We start from the raw sequence: 21,758 nt of genomic DNA, 5'->3' as shown, positions 1-21,758 counted from the left end.
AACAGAAACATAATTTGAGGGTCCCGGTGGTAAATGAAAATGCCAGACCTCTTGTTCAAAAATTATTAAGAATTTCAAGACGCGGTAGTAGAACAGTAAACCCTTCTGAGAGCAACCCTTTGTGACTGCACAGTTCACATGGCCGTGAAGGCAGGGCTGAGTGCAGGACACAGGCAAGGGGGAGGACTCCGGGTTAGCTGACGCACAGCACATGTGAGAGTGGGCTCTTGAGGTCAAGTGCCACGCCATGCTCACGAGGAAGGACTGAGTGCTGAGGTCCATGGGAGATTTCTGAAGGTCGGAGCCAGGAATGACATGCTCAAAAGAGTGTCTTGGGAAGATGGCTATGGCAGTGTAAAGGCAGGGTTAGAGGTGGACGGGGAGGGTCTGCAGAGAGGGAGAAAGCTTGGGAATCTATGAAATGCGGACCTTTGAGAGGAAGTCACTATGAACTCTGAAAACAGCAGCAGGGGAGCAGATGGAGCTCAGTGGTTGAGCGCCTGCTTCCCATGGATGAGGTCCTGGGTTCAATCCCCAGTACCTCCTAAAGAAAAGAACAGCAGTAATAGAATAAAGAAAATGGATACTGAGGCATATCAGAAGTAAAGTTTTGGGCAACTGAGCTGAGAAGGGTGAGGAAAGGGGTATTTAGAAAGTGATACCAACATGTTTTGCCTGGGTGACTGGACTAATGAGAAAAGCCACAGGAGGGCTGGTGTGTGAGTTTTGTATTCAATTATTCAATCCATGTTCTTTAACCAACTGAGAGTCCACAGTGATTTCATTGCTCTACCAGGATTTAGCCCAAGCAATAAGAGTTAAATGGTGGAAATAATTGAGTATTATATAAACTCTTCAGCAAAGGGCAGTCTCCCAACCCTTATTATATTTGATGAGGCACTGAAGATGTCCATGGATCCATAGCACACACTAGTGATCAGGTGGGCAAGTCTTGGTTAAGCACAAATCCAAGTGCTTCATGCTTGGCCCCCTGCCCCCTTCTCCAACCTCCTTCCCATTCCCGCCCACCTCTACCCCATGCCCCACTTCTCTGAACCTGCACCCTTTGCTTGGAAGTCTTCCTTCCCACACCACTGCCCTGCCTCTAACTGTTGTTTATCTCCCAAAACTCCTCTCTGGGCAGGCCATGTGCCCGGCCGGCCTTCACCACTTCCAGCCTGTATGTATTAGGTGCCCTGTCATAGCACCTGGACTTCACCATGCCTCAGTTGTCTATTCATATGGGCCCAGGGCATACTGGTCATTGTATCTTAAGATCTGGTAGGGTGTCCAGCACAGGGGAGGTGTTGAGTAAATGTTTGTGGACTAAATGAATGAAAGAAGAGCTGAAGTTTGTCTGGTGGACTGAAATGATTGTCCACAGGCTCATTCCATTTAGAATTAAATTGTTGAACAGCCTCCAGACCAATGAGGGCATGTGATACAAGGTTTCTAAGCAGGAGTATACTGCTGGTGATTAAACAAGCAAGAGCCAAATGGGGCTTGGGAAATTCATTTGTATTGTTCTGAGATGTGACCCCTACCTCTATGCCCAAAGACCACGAAGGATCACGGGTGCCCTAATCAACATCTGGCTGCAACCGATCCCCAGAAATGAGAAAAATAAGAAATGTTGATTATTATTTTCAGCCTCTAAGTTTTGAGGTGGTCTATACACAGCAATAGGTAACTAAAACAACTTAAGCACCAGCAATTTATTTACTTGCTTTAATAAATATTTTATAATTACCCTAATTAGCATATAGTAGACAGAATAATTTCCCCTCCCCCAAAATGTTCATGTCCTAATCCTCAGTACCTGTGGAATTTAGCTGCTGTAACTAAGGATTTTGAGTCGGGAGGCGTGCCAGATGTTGATTAGGGCTATTGTCAGCTGAAGTCTTGACTGGGGCTGGAGAATCTGCTTCCACAGTGCTTACAGACATGACTGGCAAGTTATTCTTCTCCATGTGGGCCTCTCCTCAGGGGCTTGAGTGTCTTCATTGTGTGGCTGTTGGATTTCCCTAGAGCAAGCAAGCCAAAAGAGGACAACAGAGCTGCAGTGCCTTTTATGACCTCGCCTTGGAAGTCACACACTAACACTGTCACCATACTCTACTGGTGACAAAGGCCAGCTCTGATCTGATGTGGGAGGGCATTTTACAAGGGTATGAATATCAGGAAGTAAGAAGCATGGGGCCAGCTCTGAAGTTGGCAACCACCTACCAAAACATATTTACACATTTTGATTCTATGACTTATTGTGCTACCATACATCTCTGCATTTAAACTTTATCGGAAAGTGTGAGAATGACATCTGAGCTTGTAAACCCGTAGTCACCTCCTCCACTGGCAAGGCGACCACGTAAATGCGTGCAGATGGAGCCTGCTGCTGGTGAAGACCCTGAATTCCTCCTCTCTGCCTGGGATTGGCTCACTCACAGATTCATGGGATTTTGGAGCTGGAGGTGACATCATAAAGAGGTCAGATAATCCAGGCTCCTAATTTTAGAGTTGAGAAGCCTGAGGCCAAAGGACTTAATGCCATATCCAAGGCCACATCTGTTTGGAGGCTGTTTCCATATACTTAAGTTACAATTGCAGCTAAATAACCTCATCTGCCTTCTAGCCCATGTTCTCATCCCAGTCCTCCACACTTTTGCAGATAGTATTTCCACTAGATATCTAGAACACATTTCCCCATCCTTCCTATTAACCCAGGCTTTGCCCCTCCAGTAGAATTCTTCAGAGGATATTTCTTCTGCTTATCTGGAGGCTGATTATTTTTCCTAAGCACTCCTCTTACACCATTAGCAGTTGTGTCCTAGTCATCTGTTATCTGGTGATACTGCATGAAAACTTTATAGAAAATCTAGACGAATTCACCAATTGGGATTTTTATAGTAAACAAAACCAATACTATCAACAGAAGAGTAGAATTGCTACATATTGACATATTTATCAAAATATGTAAATACCTTAGCAAACAGCTAAGCCCAAGTTGAGTGTTGATTTTCTCCTCCCTAAACTCAACTTTGCAGTCACTGCTTAGCTTAATGTTAATTTTTCTCTTTATTCTCAGGGTGACATTGATTATCTTGCAGCCCTCGTAATTCAAGGCAGGAAGTCTAGGACCCTGGCCTGTCCACAGTGTCATGACGGATACCCTGTGCCTGGCTTTTCCAAGGCCTTCCAAAAGCTTCTCATGGGAAGTTTCTGCATCCTTCTCCTGATGATTGACCTGAACGGTTTAGCCATCACTGTTCCTGAAATATAATGACCTGGCTAATTTCAAAGCTTATAAATTACCTTTTTCTGTGTATAATTTTCCTTAATCTTTCCTCTTTCAAGTGAGAAAAAGAGGAAAAATAAAGGCAATGATAGTTTCCTAGTCTCTTTAAAATCTGAATCTAGCCTATGATTATTTTCTCTCAACTAGAAAAATGTTCCCTTATCAACTCAGTTACTAATTTCTTCAATTAACTACTCCCCCTCTATTTTTTTTAATTCATCAAGGCACCCAATTAGCTTTAAGCACTTCTTGGCTAAGTGTGTTGTTTTATCATCTGTTTCATGAAAGCATCAAACTTTTTTCTTTGAGCATTTTTACAATAGTTGAACATAACGAGACCCATTCAAAACAAGGCATCCAGTGGTTACTTGCAGACCTAAATTAGAGGTTCACAGATGGGAATGAGGTAATGGTGCCTGCCAGAATCATGTGAAGTTTTTAAAAATCTGCTTGCTCACGTTCTTCTCACTCCATCGCCTACAATTCTAAGTCACTGGGGGTGTGGTAAGCCCACGTCAATGTAATTTTAAAAACTCTTCTGGTGATTCTAATATACCCCTGGGTTGAGAATTATGGTCCTGGTGGTTCTGGGCAGGTAGGGCCTGTCTGTGTACAGTTGATTCCCACAGATGAACGCTGTCCTGGAAAGCAGAGTGGGGAAATCCCATGTGATGTGGCAGGAGACTTTCTGGGAGAGTTACATTTTGAGCCGGATCTTGAATAATAACAATGTACAGTAACTGACTGGTGTTGAGCTTACACTGCATGGACTACCTCACATACATCAACACACTTAATCCTTGCCAGAACAGCCTACTGTAAGGCAGATGAGGAAACGGGCTCAGAGTGGTTAAATGCCTTGCCCAACGTCTCACAGCAAGTAAGAAGCAAGGCTAGGATTCAGACCCTCAATCAGCATGATTCCAAAGCTGTGGCTACCATGAGGTGTCAAATTTAGTGGAAGGGAAGCAGCAGAGACTCTTGGTGTGTGTAAAAGCAGGAGAAATATTTCCTCCCTGTTCAAAACCTTGTGTTGAAGATGGATATCTGGCTTATGAGAAATTCTCAAAGTCAGTTATGGACTTTACCATGAGACTGGGAAATTGTCTCTTTTGTCTCCAAGAAAATAAGATAGGCCAGGTCTTATCATCATGAGCTGACCTGGCACAATGCCATTCCGATCAATCTTTCTTTCTGATTCCATAGCTATAATCATAATCCATAGTCATAATCATATATTCAAACTCAAAGGGACTTTGCCAGGCTTGTTTATTCAAAGAAAGTCACCTGAGTTGAAAGCAGTTGTTCTCAACTGGGGATGCTTTTGTTTCCCAGAGAACATTTGGAAAGATCAGGAGATCTTTTTGGTTGTCACAACTGGGGAATGCTACTGGCACCTGGCATCTAATGTGTAGAGACCATGAAGCTACTAAACATCCTCCAGTGCACATGACAGCTCCCCACCCCCAAGAAAGAATTCTTGTTGTATACATAAATATATTGTATGCATTAAGCATTGGAACAGCATGTGGCACACAGATGCTTGGAGAGGCATCTGGTACAGTGGCTAAGTAGGTTCTGAGCCAGCCTATCGGGTGTGAGTTCTCCACCTGCCAGTTTTTGACTGTGTGACTTTGGGCAAGTCACTTGAACATTCTGGATTCAGATGCTTTGTCAGCAAAATAAAGATAATAGCATCCACCATTAGGATTACATCGTGTGTGCAAAGTGCTTAGAATTGTGCTGGCACGTAATAAGAGCTATGTAAGTATCATCTATTATTTCTACTGTTATTACTCATTTATTCATTCATTGAACACATATTTGGGCTTCCTATACCCAAAGGGGTAAAGTCTCTTGCCTCTTATCCACTAAACAGTAGGGTCAGGGTTAGAACCACTAATCCTGGTTGTGTTCTGTTGTGTCCTGTAAACAACATCGCCTTGCCTTCTATGAAATGAAAGATCACTCTGTCAGGTATGACAGGTTTACGCATCTCTCTACTTCTGGGCCTCCTGTGTAGTAGAAAGCTGTAGAACTCCATCTTCTGGGTAATCATTTGGAGACAGTGTGAGGAGAGGCACCTTGACCTATGGTGTCAGCAACTAAATGACTCTAATTCTGCCTTTAAAAACCCATGAGACTGATGGTTGCTCAGCGAGGAAAATCACAAAATGCTGGAAATACTGTGATTAGAGTTGTCAAAAATGGACAAAGTGTTAATTTCTTTCTATTATCATTGGAAGAGAGATTTCTTTGCAAGGTGCTCTCTGTGCATCTCGGTGGGATGCTCCAATTTAGTTCACCATTGTGGTAATGCTACCTTCTGAGAAGTTTTTGCTTTATTGTTCTTTTTAAGTTATAGAAGAAAACTAAAGTTTGAGCTTTTTGAGAGCTTTTAGTTCTAGGGGTAGATATACCTGCTATTCGGAAATGAGTCCATTTAAGGTTAACAATCTTGTTTAAAAGGCTTTAAAAATTCTGTGTTATTCTAAATTGCTTTGTTAATTAGATTCTCTTTGATGACTCATATTAGAGAAATATAAACTTAGGGCTCTCATTATGAAGTGAAGCAAGACCTAGGTTTGCAAACCTGTAAGCCAGTCTGCCTTGAGTCAGGTTTGTTGTTAACTAAGTGGTCATCTCTGCAATTAAGAACTCAGCAAGCACAAAATAAGTAAAAGTAGCCAATTATTTGGAGACCTTTTCAACCTGTGCCTGACCTTTTTGATTCATTTGCAGAAGTAATTGCCTGAGGAAATTGCTGTGCTTTTATCTGTGGTGCTGTTAAAGCGCTGGTTGAAATGAGGTGGCAGAGCCTGCATTGTTAATAGGGTACCACGGAGCGGGTGCTGTTGTTTTATTAGACAGATGAGAAGGAGCTGAAAATAACCTTCTGTCTCCCCTGTAAGGAGTTTGCTTGTTAAGTGACGTTCGCCAACATGGCAGTTTGAATGTAGTATAGGCATTTGTCTATTCTTAGCCAGATGTTAAATGAGAGTGTTCAGGCTCTCTGTGTTTTATATTCTCCTTTTCATTTCGGGGGCTATTTTCTGGGCCCAGGGCAGTGCCTGACTAGGTCGAGGAGGACTGAGGCGATAGTGCCAGCAGGAGATTCAGAGCTAGGTGCACTTGTTTCCATCAGAGTGCCGCTGGCATCCGGGGAGTGCCAGCCTGTGTGATCGCTCCCTCATTCCTCCTGGCTTCCTCCACCCTGCTCTGTCGGCTGGAGGAAGATTAGCTGTTCCAGAGCCTCCTTCTGCATCCTCAACACGGCCTGCTCTGTTTGTTCCACCGACTATCCCCTCCCCGCTGGGGTGGGGCTTTACAGTTAAAATTCATTAGGGAAAGACTGAGGATCAGCCTAGTATGAAGCAATGCTTCTCAAATGTTAAATTGCCTCAAATACGCCCGCAAAGTTTGAAAACCCACAAGTTCCTGGGCTCCATGCCTCAGAGACGCTGTTTCAGGAGTTCTGGGTGGGGTCAAGGAATGTGCATTGCCAACAAGTCCCCCCAGGTGAGGTTGCTGCTGCTGGCCACTTTGAGAAGGCTTTTTATGAAAGGAACCTGAGCAGGGAAACAGACTTGGCCCAGTGGTTAGGGCGTCCGTCTACCACATGGGAGGTCTGCGGTTCAAACCCCGGGCCTCCTTGACCCGTGTGGAGCTGACCCATGCACAGTGCTGATGCGCGCAAGGAGTGCCCTGCCACACAGGGGTGTCCCCCGCGTAGGGGAGCCCCACACACAAGGAGTGCGCCCCGTAAGGAGAGCCGCCCAGCGCGAAAGAAAGAGCAGCCTGCCCAGGAATGGCGCCGCCCACACTTCCCGTGCCGCTGACGACAACAGAAGCGGACAAAGAAACAAGACGCAGCAAATAGACACAGAGAAGAGACAACCGGGGGAGGGAATTAAATAAAAATAAATAAATAAATCTTTAAAAAAATAAAAAAATAAAAAAAGGAACCTGAGCAAACTCACCTCTCTGCGCCACTCTCTCCAGTCATCGGTCAACACCATGGATTGAGCGTCCCCTGAACGCAAAGTGCTCTGACAGGCTCTATAGGAAGCCGGCCCTGGAATGAGGCCCCCATTGAGAGGCTTCTATTTAAGGAAGAACACAAGCCCGCAGAGCACAGCAGCGTCCACTCACTCAAAGTCAAGCGCGGAGGGGACCAGAGTCCAGGGACACGGGAGGGCAGATGTTAACTGTTAACGCTGAGTTTGATTCTGGAAAGAAAACAAGATGTATTGAGGATCTACCCCAGGGCAGCATTGTAGTAGGTCTTTGTCATGTTAACTCACTGAGTCATCACAACAGCCCTAAGAGGAGAGATGACCCTCCTCTTTTCATAAGTGAGGAAACTGAGGCTCCTATCACTTGCCTTAGTGGTTGGCCCAATAATTCAAACCCAGGGCTCCTTTGTTTTCAAAGCCTGGGTTATTTTCACTCCTCTTTGCTGCTGCCCAGCACAGTGCATGAGACACCTGGGTTTTCAGTTATGTTTGTTGAATTGAGACATCTGTTGAGTAAACTAGGGGGGGACTGTTTCTAGGAAATAACCTAGAGAAAATAGTTTATCTCTAGCCCTTAATCGTTCTACTATTAATTATTGCTTCTATTTACTGAGTATTTATTATGTGCCAGATGCTATGATAAGCACTTTATTTATATTATCTCACTTATTTAAAAATATGAGTTAATTATTAACTCTATTTCCTATATGAAGAAATTTAGAGAGTATAAGTGATTAGCCTGAGGCTGGTGGGGGGGCCAGGATTCCAAATTACAGCATTTGTCTCCAAAGTGCAGACTCTTCGCACTCTTGAAAGCATCCCTTCCTATGCTGAGTTGTCTGCTGGTATGGTAATGTGCAGTTACTTCTTTTCCTTTTCACTGTAAATACCTATTTCTTCATGGATAATAAGATCCATTGCTATGGATTTCAGGCACAGGAAATGAGAATTCAGAAAATAGTCACCAGTTACCATGCAATATAAACATTTTCCTGAGACATACTTCATCATTAACATATTAGAATAAGCAAAAGCAAAAGCAGCAGCAAGAACCACAAATTCTACATTAATAAAGGGAGATGTGCTGCTGTCCTGAGGGCCAGATAGAATGGAGCAAAGACTAAGTCTGGCTCCGAGGACTTATTTCCTACTCGCCCTCTTCCCTCATGTCTATATTTAATCTTCAGCCCATCTCCATTCATGACAAGCATCATTCAAAATCACTGAGCAGTCAAGAATTTCGCTACTGTGTCAAAGTTCTTAGCATTTATGCATTTTAGGTATTCCTTTGGAGATTTCTGTTTGTGCACACACAGTGAACTTGTTTTAAAATGCCTCTATTCTAGAACCCAATATTTTTGTGTAATGTTAAACTTTTAGCCCATCTATGTAATTAAAAGGCAATAGTGGGGGAAGCGGCTGTGGCTCAGTTCGTTTCCCGTCTACCATATGGGAGGCCCTGGGTTTATGTCCTGGGGCCTCCTTGTGAAGGCAGGTTGGGCCGCACGCTGCGGAGAGCCGCCGGCCTGGGTGCCACGGAGTGCCACCCGGCCCACAAGTGTCGCGGAGAGCCGACTCAGCAAGGTGACGCAACAAAAAGGGAACAAGCAAAAACGCAGAAGAACGTGCGGTGAACGTACACAGAGAGCAGACAGCAAGCAAGTCACAAGGCGGGGAGGGGAAATAAATTTAAAAAATAAATACATACACAGAAGAACGCACAGTGAATGGACACAGAGAGCAGACAGCTTGCAAAAAGCTGCAAGGGGGTGGATAATAAAAAAAAAAGACTAGTGAGCGGATATGGCTCAAGCACTTGAGCACCTGCTTCCCACATGGGAGGTCCTGGGTTCAGTTTCTGGTGCCTCCTAAAAACAAAACAACACAAAAAACAACAAAAGAAAAATCCAACTCAGGGGAGCTGATGTGGTTCAGTGGTTGAATGCCAGCTTCTGACATATGAGGTCCTCGGTTCAATCCCTGGCCACGGAACCAAAAAAAAAAAAAAAAGACCATAGTGTCTACTCAGGCTAGTGTTCCAGGTTACCATCTTTATGAAGTTCTCTCTGATGTTCTTAACAATTGATTCAGGACAATTAATTGAAAGAGAAAATAATTTTAAGGGCCTTAGTGTTTAACTCCATGCACTGGGTGCTGCTTACACAGGCTGTATCACTTAATCCCTGCCCAACAACCCAGGGAAGTCAGCCAGAGTTTCTCTTTTTGTCAAACTGACAGAAACGGAGGGAATAAAAGAAGTAAAGTTGGTTGCCTCTGGCCACACAACTGTAACTGACCAAACTGGCATCTAAACCCAGGAGGGCACAATTCAGAAGTCCCTGTCTTTCTTTCCTTATCAAGAGAGAGTATTTGGGTGCAGAAGTCATTAGATTCACTTAACAGGGATTTGCTGAGCTGCCCATAACATAGAAACCAGAAGGGTTTATTTGAGCTTATTCTCTGACTTTTTAGATCCTATCTGCTATATGCCCTTAAATCTTGGAAGTGTGACAGTATCTGTGGACTGCTTTGAGCTCTCAGTGCCAGCCTTGTGTGTGTTAATGACTGTCCCTCCACCCTGCCAGTGTAAACTACCTGACTTAATGAGCAGTTGGTCCTAATCAGATGACTGGCTAATGGGGAATTAAGGATCACAAGACTGGAGATTTTATTCTAAGGGAAACTCACATTATGTGTCCTTTCCTTTTTGGCAAAAAAAAAATTGAAAATTAAGTCTCATTAAAATAAGCAACAGCAAGGTGCAATCTTAATGGATGTTGAATTTCAGGCTCTATCTGATTTAAAAGCAAAGATTGGAATGGGTTTCTGACTACTTCCTCTGTTTTTCCTCTTGACACCTATGAGATCTGGCAATGGAAGGGGAGCCAGGGTAGGAGTGAAGGTGAAGGAGAGTGAGCAAGAGAGACAATATTATAGTTTATATTCAGAAAATAGACTTTTTTAGATAAGCAACTCTTTCCAATTGGACCTACTATTCCAGAAAAAAAAATAATTGGTGGATATTCCAACCAGCCTAGACTATGAAGTCAAAACCACTTTTATGTCCATGTAGTTTGACAACACATTTTTTAAAATATAATTTTTATTTATTTTTAAAAGATACTTAGATATATAAAATGTTACATAAAAAATATAAAGGATTCCCATATGCCCCACTCCCCACGACTCCCACTTTTCCCCACATTAACAACTTCTTTCATTAGTGTGGTACATTTGTTGCAATTGATGAACACATTTTGGAGCATTGCCTCTAAACATGGATTATAGTTTACATTGTAGTTTACACTCTCTCCCACTCAATTCTGTAGGTTATGGCAGAGTATATAATGACCTATATCTGTCGTTGCAATGTCATTCAGGACAATTCCAATTCCTGAAAATGCCCCCATGTTGCACTTCTTTGTCCCTCTCCCTGACTTCAGCACCTCCAGTGGTCACTGTCTCCACATCAATGATATAATTTCTTCCATTGCTAGAATCACAGTAAGTCTATAGTAGAATATCAGTAAGTCCACTCTAGTCCGTGTTTTACTCCCCAGTCCTGAGTATTCTGGGATGGTGATGTTCACTCCACCTCTAATTGAAAGGGGCTTCCATCCCATATCACTGATGGATGGGACTCTCTTGCTTGCGGTTAGACTCTCAGTTCCTTGGTGTGGTGGTTGTCCATCCTCACCTCCTTTTTAGTTGTCCTGGGTGAGTCCAATGAACTGGAGAGTAGGTGTTGCAACTCCGCTGAGGCTCAGGGCCCAGCTGACACATGGACTGTCCAGAGATTCAAGCCTCTTGGACATACACCTCCAACTCTAGCACCAACTATAGGTTCAAATAAAAGGGACAGAATAGGCATGTGTAGAGAAGTCACATCTGAGTCCAAATCTATAACACTCAGGAGCCCAAACTCCAAAGTAGGGTTCACTGTCAAGGCACTAAACTCTAGGAGCTATCTTGACAGCACATTTTGAAATAAAACCAGGAAATGCAGTGGAAAATAGCAAATAGTATCAGTATCATTGCAGAACTTGTTAGAAATGCAAATTCTCAGGGGACCACCCAAGATTACTGAATCAGAAACGCTGGAGGGAGGGCTCACAAACTGTTTTTAACAATCCCTCCAGGTGATTCTAATACACACTAAAGTTTGAGAATCAATGATTTGGTGAATTCAATGTGACTTTTGGAGTCAGAAAGACCCAGGGTTCTGGCCTTATGGCATACTTTTTCTGATCGTGGACTTCATTTTCCTTATCTGTTAAATAAGATAATATCTACCTTGCAGTAGGGTTGTTATTTGTAATTATTACATTGTTCTGAGCACTTGGCTTTGAAAATTTGTGAACCATTTTTTTACTTACGTGTAGGTCACACTGGGCCCAAACCAGCAATTCCTAATAGCCTTTGCAAACTATTAATACAGCTTCTAATAAAAATGGCTGATGGAAGACATGAGTTTATGTCTGATCACTCTTGAAACCCTAGTAAAACAACAGCAAAGGGAAGAATTTTTTAGTGCATAAAACCATAAAGACCTAAAGAATGAAAGAAGGACAGCAGAAATAAAATTTTGAAAGCTGGACAGCAGTAATTGACTTGGCAGATTCAAGAGAGTCAAATCCTAAACTGTCAGAGGGGAAATCTGAAAAATGACCTGATTTGCAACATAGAACACCCAAATGGCTCAGGCACTGGGGGGCAACAAGTACCTCTAGACGTGAGGGTGAAAATCGGGCTTAGAAAATGAAGACTGTTTGAAAATTTAAGAAGCATTTAGACCCCAGGTATTCTTCCTCACCATTACCACTCCTCCATTAATGGAAGACTGGTTTATTCTCCTGGACTAAGGGACACCAGGGAAAGTGGAAGGCAGGGGTACCATATGAAAGCCAGGATTAAAGGAAAGATTATGCAATGATTGTTGAGATCTTCAGCCTTCTTCTCACTTGACTGCTGAATATTCCACATTCTTCAGATTGAAAGAGTCTACTCTGGGGACTCTGAGAAGTCCAAAAGAATAATCCTAAAGTTGATGACATTGTAGATTCTTCAACACAAAGTCCAACCAGGTCATCCTACAGTGAAATTTCACAGTTGACAATCCCTGCTCATGTGCAAAACTTTTAATCACATTTCTAGTGCCACAACTCCTAAAGATGAGCAGGCATCTAAGCATTACTACATATTTCTAAGATGAAAGACAGGCAAACAAATACACAAATAAGTGAAGAAACAAAGACCAAGCCAGGAGAAGAAAATTTTAAAATATATCTATCATTACTATCCTCTGAAAAGTTAAGGTATTCTACCTATGAAACATAACAGAATGTAATTAGAAAGAAACTGTTAGAGAACAAATCTCATGGAAATTAAGTATATGATCACAAATTAAAAATTAAATAAAAGGGACAGAAGATACAAGTTAAAGAAATCTCCCATAAAGTAATATAAAATAGGAGAGAGAAAAGAAAATTTGACTACTTTAAGAGACCAACACCTAAATAATAGGAGGTTTGAAAAAAGAGAATAGAGAAAGAAATAGAGTGAAAGAAATCATCAAGAAATAATCCAAGAAAATTTCCTTGAAATGAAGGACATAAATTTCAAGACTTATTGAAAGTCTTGTACAATGGATGAAAACTGAGCCATAGCAAGAGGCTCATTGTCATGCATTTTTAAAACACTGTGGAAAAACAGTTTTCTGAGAGTAAAAGCAGGTTTAATATGAAGGGTGTGAATAGTTTGACTTTTCAAAAACAAGAGAAGATAATGGCGACATGCTTCCAAAATTTGGAGATAAATTATTTCCAATGTATTAATTCTACATTCTACACCCCAGCTAAGCTATTGATGAAGTGTAAGAATGGAATTAAAATATTGTTAGATATGTTAGGTTTCAAAAATTTTCCTTGCATATATCCTTTCTCAGAAAACTATTAAAGGATGTCTTCTGCCTGAAGAAGAAGTATATCAAGAAAGAGAAGACATGGGATGCAGGAATCAGGGAATCTAAACTGAATAATGAAAGGACTTCCTAGAATGGTGTTACAGAGGGATCTAGAAAACTGGCAATGGAACAGTTCAGAATCCTCCAAGAGAGATTTCTTTAAAGAAATGAAATTGATACTTTAATAATTTGTTTAATATATTAAGATATTTACTTTTGTGAGTGACTTGGAGTCAAATTAGTGATGAGTAAATTAAGCAAATAAAAAGACAAAGACCATAATTAATTAGCAGGAAAAGAAAACATTGCAGAAAAGGAAAAGTAATCATGGTATACTACATAGCTCAGCTGTGAATGACGTTTATTTAGTCACAATAATAGAAACATATAATGATCTAACCACAATAACAATCTAACTATAGGAAGAAGATCAGGCAGTAGGAAAAAGTGTGTATTGTAAGTGTGAGTTTGGAGTGGGGGGGGCTGAAAAATAGCTAAATTCTCTTCTTCCATGGCGAGAGGTCAATGGATAATGCTTAAAACTGAACTATCAGGGCATAGCAATATGAGGGTTGTATTTAGTATGGAGGTCAACAACAAAAAAATCAGCTAATACCATTGAAAATGAGCGCATCTGCAGAAAAGGAAAATTGGGTAAGAAGAAAGAGGGAGCAGGAAACTAAGGTTGTTGTGTTATTTTTTTAATGCCTTGGTCATTTAACTGTTTATATGATTGATGTAAATGAGAATAAAAACATTTTAAAAATAGAAAAAATTGCCACTCTCCACCCCCCCCCCCCAAAATTGGATATGGGTATTTATAATTAAGATCCAAAAAATATTCACTATCTTATTTTTCTTTTGATAGGGCTTAGGGCTCTTGCTATGATAAAACCTCTAAACTACTTTAAGAAACTTCCTCTTACCTAAGACATTTGGCCTTAGAGTTGGGAGAGGTCTCCTTACTTCTTTCCCAAAATGGAAAGACCTAACTAATGCATGTTTATAGTCATCCAAGGCATCTTCTACACTGTGAGATTCAGTTGGGCTTTTTTAACACTCAAAACGATGACATTACAATCTTCCTCCCTTTTTTCCCACATCACATTTATACCTGTATTCAGACAGTGACTAGCTTTTTATGTCTTCTCTCCTAGTTAGATTTTGAGTATTTAAAGGCATAATGCGGGAAATGGACTTTGGCCCAGTGGTTAGGGCGTCCGTCTACCATATGGGAGGTCCGCGGTTCAAACCCCGGGCCTCCTTGACCCGTGTGGAGCTGGCCATGCGCAGTGCTGATGCGCGCAAGGAGTGCCCTGCCACGCAGGGGTGTCCCCCGCGTGGGGGAGCCCCACGCGCAAGGAGTGCGCCCGTGAGGAAAGCCGCCCAGCGTGAAAAGAAAGAGCAGCCTGCCCAGGAATGGCGCCGGCCACATTTCCCGTGCCGCTGACGACAACAGAAGCGGACAAAGAAACAAGACACAGCAAACAGACACCAAGAACAGACAACCAGGGGAGGGGGGGAAATTAAATAAATAAATAAATCTTTTAAAAAAATAAAAAATAAAAATAAAGGCATAATGCTTTGTAGTTAAGATATTCATAAATAAAATGATGTATGCATGAATTATAAATTATTATAAATATAAATAAATTATGTATGTTAAACATAAATTATAAATAACTATAAAATCAGGACAAGGGCATTGAGAGTAGAATTATCTATTTTTAATAATAATATTTCCTAATAGGAACAATAATTGAATAAGGCCCTCTGGAGACCCTTGACTTTCCAGAATGCCTCAGAGGCACGCTGGGATATGAGCATCCCTGGATGTACATGATGGATATGTATCATAGCCTCAGCTACCTGAGCAGCACAGCAGCATCTCAGACCTGCTGCCTGGTTCTCAGGCCATGGAAAAGGGAGCTATTCTTACTGTATTGATTTGGTGTACCTTTGTTTTTTGTAAGCTCAAGATTAAATTAATTTTCTGGCAGATATCCTATAAAAGGTCCTCTGCTCTTGGCCCATAGTCCCTGGTTCTTTGTGGCTCTGAAAATAGAGCTGAGGCAAGACTGTCACAGGGCTTCCTGAGTCACGGTGAAACTTGCTGGCAACAAGGCAACCAGCCCAGGTGCAGGGAGGATGGTTCTGAGTGTATACGTTGACTTCTCACTGGCTTGAAGGAGGCAGAAGCTCAACCAACCCTGTTGGTTGGTATTCATGAACTTGGAAGAGCTATTATCTACATTGTTCAGACATTACACTGCTTTTGCTTTTATCTGGAACCTTTTGTCTGGAATGACACCACTTCCTGGTACTTTTCCAGAGCTGGAAGCTCTCTTAACAGATCCTCATTTACAGTTCTCTTCAGGTGGATTTATCATCTCAGTTTTTCAGGCAGCAATGTACAGAATGCAGATTAAACTGAAGATTTCCTTCCCTTAACTGTGGATCCATGCTTTTGCTCTTATTTTTTCCCAACGATAATCTGTCAGCAGAACTTGAATAAGATTATTTGAAAGAGATGACCTTGGTTCATCTATTCAATGAAATACTGTTCAACAACAAAAAGGAATGAACTGTTGATACATACAATAACTTGGATGGGTGTCAAGGGCATTATGCTAGACGTAAAGGCCAATCTCAAAAGGTCACATACTATATGATGCCATTTATATCCTATCCAGGAACTATGGGTAGTGGGTTGGAGGAAGGGCTGACTGTAAAGGATACTCACAAGGGAGAGCTCTGTGGTGGTGGAACATTTCTTTATCTTGAATGCAGCGGTGGTTAGGTGAATCTACACATGCGATAAAATGATGCAGAACCATACACATACTTTACAGCAATGTCAGTCTCCTGGTTTTGACACTGAGACTGTGCTCTAGTTTTGGAAGAGGTAGCCAACAGGGGGTAACTGGGTGAAGGTTTACATAGGACCTCTCAGCACTACCTTTATAATTTTCTGTGAATTTATAATTATTTCAAAATTTTTTAAAAATTTAAGTAAAAATTTAAGACCATTGTTGCACACAATGTGCATGAATTTCAAAATAATTTTGCTGAGTGAAAGAAGCCTGTGTAAAGTGTATGAAAGAAAAAAATAGATAAATTAGACACATCAAAACAAATGCGTTTATGCTGCAAGCAATACCATCAAGCACGTGGAAAGACAACTCATAGAATGGGAGAAAGTATTCACAAATCACTTATTTGATAAGGGATTTGTATTTAGAATATATAAAGAACTCTTATAACTCAATGATAAAAAAGAGAACCCATTTAAAAAATAGACAAAGGATGTGAATAGATGTTTCTCCAAAGAAGGCAAACAAATGATAAATAAGCATATGAAAAGATGTCAACATCATTAGTCAACAGGGAAATACCAAACCAAAACTACAATGAGGGAAATGGATGTGGCTCCAGTGATTGAGCTCCTGTCTACCATATAAGAGGTCCTGGGTTCGATACACAGGGCCTCCTGGTGAAAGCGAGCTGGCCCACGTGGCAAGCTGGCCCAAGTGGAGTGGTGCTCCATACAGGAGTGCTGCCCCGTGCAGTAGTGCTGCCTGCATGGGGAGCTGGTGCAGCAAGATGATGCAACAAAAAAGACACAGAGGAGATACAATAAGAGACACAGCAAACCAGCAAGCTGAGGTAGTGCAAGAGATGAGCACCTTTCTCCCACTCCAGAAGGTCCCAGGATCGGTTCCTGGAGCTGCCTGATGAGAATACAAGCAGACACAGAAGAATGTACAGCAAATAGACAGAGAGAGCAGACAATGGGAGGCAGGGTGGTGGTGGAGAAAGAAATAAAATAAACCTTAAAACAAACAAAAAACAAAAAAACCACAATGAGATAGCAGTTCACTCTCACTAAGATGGTGTTTGCGTTTTCTAGGCTGCTTAAAGCAAAATACCATGAAATAGCTTAGCTTAAACAATGGGAATTTACTAGCTTATAGTTTGAGGCCCAGAAAATTTCCAAATCAAGGCATCATCAAGGTGAGGCTTTTTTCCCAAAGACCAGCTGTCGGTGAACCTTGGCTCCTCTGCCACTTGGCAGTGTCTGCTGGTTTCTCCCTTCTCTTCTGGGTTTCTTTGCTTTCAGCTTCTTGCTTACCTGACTTTCTCTCTGTCTGTATTCATTCCCTTTATAAAATCTCCAGTAATAGGATTAAGTCCCATCCTGAATGAAGTGGGTCACACCTCAACTGAAGTAGCCTCATCAAAGGGTCCTACCTATGATGAGTTTATCCAACAGGAATGGATTAGATTTAAGAACATGCTTTTCTGGGATACACACACTTCAAACCACCACAGATGGCTATAATAAAAAGACAGACAATAACAAGTGTTAATGAAAATGTGGAGACATTGGTACCTTCATACGCTGCTCATGGGAATTTTGATGCAGCCACTTTGGAAAACAGTTCAGCAGTTCCTCAAAATAAAAATATGGAGTTGCCATATGACCCAGAATTCTGTTCCTAGGTATATAACTAAGAGAATATGTTCACACAAAACTGTTACATGAATATTCACAGCTATGTTTTTCATAATAGCCAAAAAAATGAAAACAACCCACATGTCCATCAACTGATGAATGGAAATGCAATCTGTGATATATCCATACAATGGAACATTCTTCAGCAATGAAAAAAAGAGAAATACTGATACATGCTACAACCTGGATGACTGCTGCAAACATTATGCTAAGTGAAAGAAGCCAGTCACAAAAGGCTACATATTTTACCATGGTATTTATATGAAATGTCCAGAATAGGCAAATCTATAATAGAGACACATAGTAAATTAGTGCTTGTCTAGGGTTGGAGGATTGGGAGGGGAGATGCTAATTTCCTCTACCCATACTGCTAATGGATGTGGGGTTTCTTTTTGGAGAGATGAAAATATTTTAAACTTATATTGTGGTGATGTTTGCACAATGCTGTAAATATACTAAAAACCACTGAATTGTATATTTTAAACTGATGTATTTTTGGCATGTGAATTATGTATTAATAAGGAAGAGTTCATACTGTGCAATTCCATGTATAGAAAATTCTAGAAATCTGTAGGGTCAGCAGATTAGTGGTTGAGAAAGGGATTAGAAAGGGGCATCATAAGACTTTTGGGGGCGATGGATGTGGATATGTTCACTGTCTTGATTATGGCGATGATTTCATGGATATATCTATATTGTACCATCATTTGTCAAAACTTAGCAAAGTATAAAATTTGAACACATCCAGGTGATTATATGTCATTAACACCTCAAATTTTAAAAACTGTGTGTGAAATTCAATAATTTGAAAAACATTTATTGGGTCTTGGTATAGTGTCAGATCCTGGGGATAAAATGTCAAGGAAAAGATGGGTCTAGCTCTTAAGCAACTCTTGGGGCAAGGCCAAGAAAGAAGCATATGATTGCAACATGGAATAATAAGAGCTGCTTTAGAAACACACCCGGTCAGCTGTGGTCACCCTCATCAATCAGATGGAGGGGAGGGGGTGCTGGGGAAGGCTTACTGGAAGCAGTGGCACTTGCTCTCATATTCAAGGGCAAGTGGGGGTTAAAGATAGAAGGGTGGGGCTTTGTAATGACATAATGCCCTGCCTTCATGACACTAATGTCAGGGAGCAGGAGTAGCACAGAGTTGTTACATCCAGAGGGGACCTGATTTCATTCATGACATACTACCAAAGCCACACTTTTTCCCCCAGGACCCACATCAGACTGAAGTAGATTATTATATTAACATGCACCTTAACAATAAGTGCAGAGCAAGGATCTAAATCATTGCCGTTATTTAAATGATTTGTGATTATGTATTCAAGGCCTGTCCCTCCCACTACATTGATTGTTCTGTAAGGACCGGGACTGGGTGTCTTATTCACCATCCTGTCCGTAGTAGGTAGCCTAGTGCTTGGTATGCTTGGTATGTAACGTGGAGGACAGAGGAGCACATTTGACTGGTGGCCTCAGGCATGGCTCAGACTTTCTATCACAAGAAGTATAAAGTGAAGCAGTTCAACTGGCCCCCCTACTTCCCTCTGTCCCCTAACTCTGGCTGTGGTCATGCCAATGCCCACCCGCTCTAACCATACCTCCACATGTTTGTCCTCATGGCCTGCTGTGAGGGGACTCTTTCTTTGGGTCCATTCTCCAGAGGCTCCTGGTATGAGGGTCTCCTGAGAAAGGTCAGGACTCTCTGCTTGGGGTGGGGAGGGAAGGCAGCACTGGCCTTGGCCTGCTCTGAGTTCGGTGGGCATTCTTGGGCCCTGGCTCAGGGGTCACTCACCTACTGTTCCTCTTCCTCCTCCTTACCTCTAGCACTTCTCTATGCCACCATCTTTGGAAACGTGACCACCATTTTCCAGCAGATGTATGCCAACACCAACAGGTACCATGAGATGCTCAACAGCGTTCGGGACTTCCTGAAGCTCTACCAGGTGCCGAAAGGATTGAGCGAGCGAGTCATGGATTATATTGTGTCCACCTGGTCCATGTCCAGAGGCATCGACACAGAGAAGGTAAGGAAGGCAGGGAGCTCTGCTAAACAATTTGCCCCTTGGCTTTCCTCTGGGTGACCTGAAGCTCTCCCAGGACAGTGCTTCTCAAACCTGGTTGTGCATCACAATTCACTTGGGTAGTTTTGTTATTTTTTAAAATATGGTCCTACTTCCAGAGGTTTTCCTTGCTTCTAGTCCAGTCTCTCTAAAGGATCAGCAATTAGGAGCCATTATTTAAGAAATTGGAGAGAAGCATGGTCTCCTTGGGAAGAAAGGAACTGGAATTCTAACTGTCCATGGCAGAGTTCCCCAAACCTGTGTGATAAGGATCAAATCCCAAGGCCTAGGTGGGGCAACTAGTATTAATGATTTTCCTTTCCCTTTGGATCCAGTACAGTGCAGCTCCGTTATGGATCCTGTCTTCATTATAAAATGTGATGCTTTGTTCATCATGGATTTTCTTTTTGCATGAATTTAAATGTGTTTTGAAATATTTGTACTAAACAATTATTTCTCTTGACTACTCAGTTCTTTGACACCCCTTAAATTTCATTTAAGTTGAGGTGGGTGCCTCACTTACCTTATCCTAGTCCCAGCCGTAATGAGAATCCAATGAAGTGTTCATTAAAAACATATTTCCAGCTCCCAGCCCAGGTCCGTGGAATCAGAATTTGAGAGAGGTGTGGGGAGAACAGGGAATCTGCTTTCTGACAAGTACCGGAGTGATACCACTATCAGAAAAGTCTGGGAAGCCCCTGTCAAGTGTTTGTGCTTTAATCATTAACTGACTTGATCAGAGCACTGACCAAGCCCCTCTTGAGGCATCGTTTTCCTACATATAAAATGGAGACGGTTCCCAATTGTTCTCTGAGAGCTGTTTTCCTCTAAGATGCATTTCAATAAAGTGAAGAAAATCTGTTGGTGCTGGAAAGAATAAAGAAATGATTTGGTCAACTTTCTATTATTCATGTGTGAATTATCTACTTTGAATGTTTTCTATAAGCAAAGATTTAAAACTAGCTCAAATCTCTGCCTCTAGGTCTTTTCAACCCCAGTCCTCCCAGTATCTCCCAAACTCAGAGTGTTCAGAGAATACCAAGTCCTTCCAATGGTAGAAGGAGGAAAACAGATAACACTCCTCATTCCTTCAAAAATACCTTAGGACATATTCAAAGCCAAATTCAAGTGGCTTTGAATTTGGTTATCTATGCTGCTAATGCTTCTTCCTTGAAAATAACCAATTAAAGGGAGAAAAAGTGAACTATGGGGAGTGGGTGTAGCTCAGTGGTTGAGCACCTGCTTCCCATGTATGAGGTCCCAGGTTCAATCCCTGGTGCCTGCCAAAAAAACAAAACAAAACAAAAACCTAAATTGAGCTGACTTAAAAGGAATGTTTCTTTGTTTGGTCAGTACATACCATGATGGCAACAGCAACGAAACCATAGCACCAGCTACCGTTTCTTGAACATGAATTAGGTAGAAATATTTATTGTGCTAATACTACTTACCTGGCTCAGTGCTAGTGCTTTACTTGTTACCCCATTTACACTACCTAACAACCCTGGGAAGGAGCTGCTTTATTTCTCTTGAAGAGATGGGAGACCTAAGGAATTTTACTGACTGTCCTGTGTTCCACAGTTAAGAAATGCAAAAACCAGGATTTGAACCCAGTTTTGTCTGAATGCAAAGCTTGTGCTTTTCTATTACTTTTTTAAATTAAAAAAAAAAAAATTTACTGGAGGTCAGAAGAATGGGTCCAAATGATTTGTGTTCATTTCTCAGCTGGGGAAGACATCAATTTGCAGCTGGACTTAGGCCCTGGCTGTGCCAACCACCTGCCCCAGACAGTTCCTATTATTTCTGCTCTTCTCTCTCAGCAGTGCCCGTAGGGTCTGAGCTGAGTGGGTGCCTGGGAGCTGATGGAGCAGAAGGAACTTTGATCTCTCTGCCTTGGGCTCCTATT

At 41.8% G+C, this 21,758-nt stretch overlaps 1 protein-coding gene and 1 non-coding gene across 3 annotated transcripts in view; both read left to right on the top strand.

Moving 5' to 3' along the window:
* Positions 1-21,758, top strand: part of KCNH1 (potassium voltage-gated channel subfamily H member 1) — a 442,833-nt gene that overhangs the window by 312,186 nt on the left and 108,889 nt on the right. For both annotated transcript variants that reach the window (XM_058275155.2, XM_058275156.2), the window contains exon 8: positions 19,617-19,816. In XM_058275155.2, the coding sequence (XP_058131138.1) occupies positions 19,617-19,816 (200 nt within the window). The remainder of the gene's footprint in view (positions 1-19,616; positions 19,817-21,758) is intronic.
* On the top strand, positions 21,066-21,137 carry TRNAG-CCC (transfer RNA glycine (anticodon CCC)). Its single transcript has one exon. It is a non-coding gene; the product is annotated as a tRNA-Gly (tRNA).

This window comes from Dasypus novemcinctus, chromosome 13 (assembly GCF_030445035.2).
Source record: "Dasypus novemcinctus isolate mDasNov1 chromosome 13, mDasNov1.1.hap2, whole genome shotgun sequence".
In the NCBI taxonomy this organism is placed as follows: domain Eukaryota; kingdom Metazoa; phylum Chordata; class Mammalia; order Cingulata; family Dasypodidae; genus Dasypus; species Dasypus novemcinctus.
This window is presented reverse-complemented; position numbering and strand designations above follow the sequence as displayed.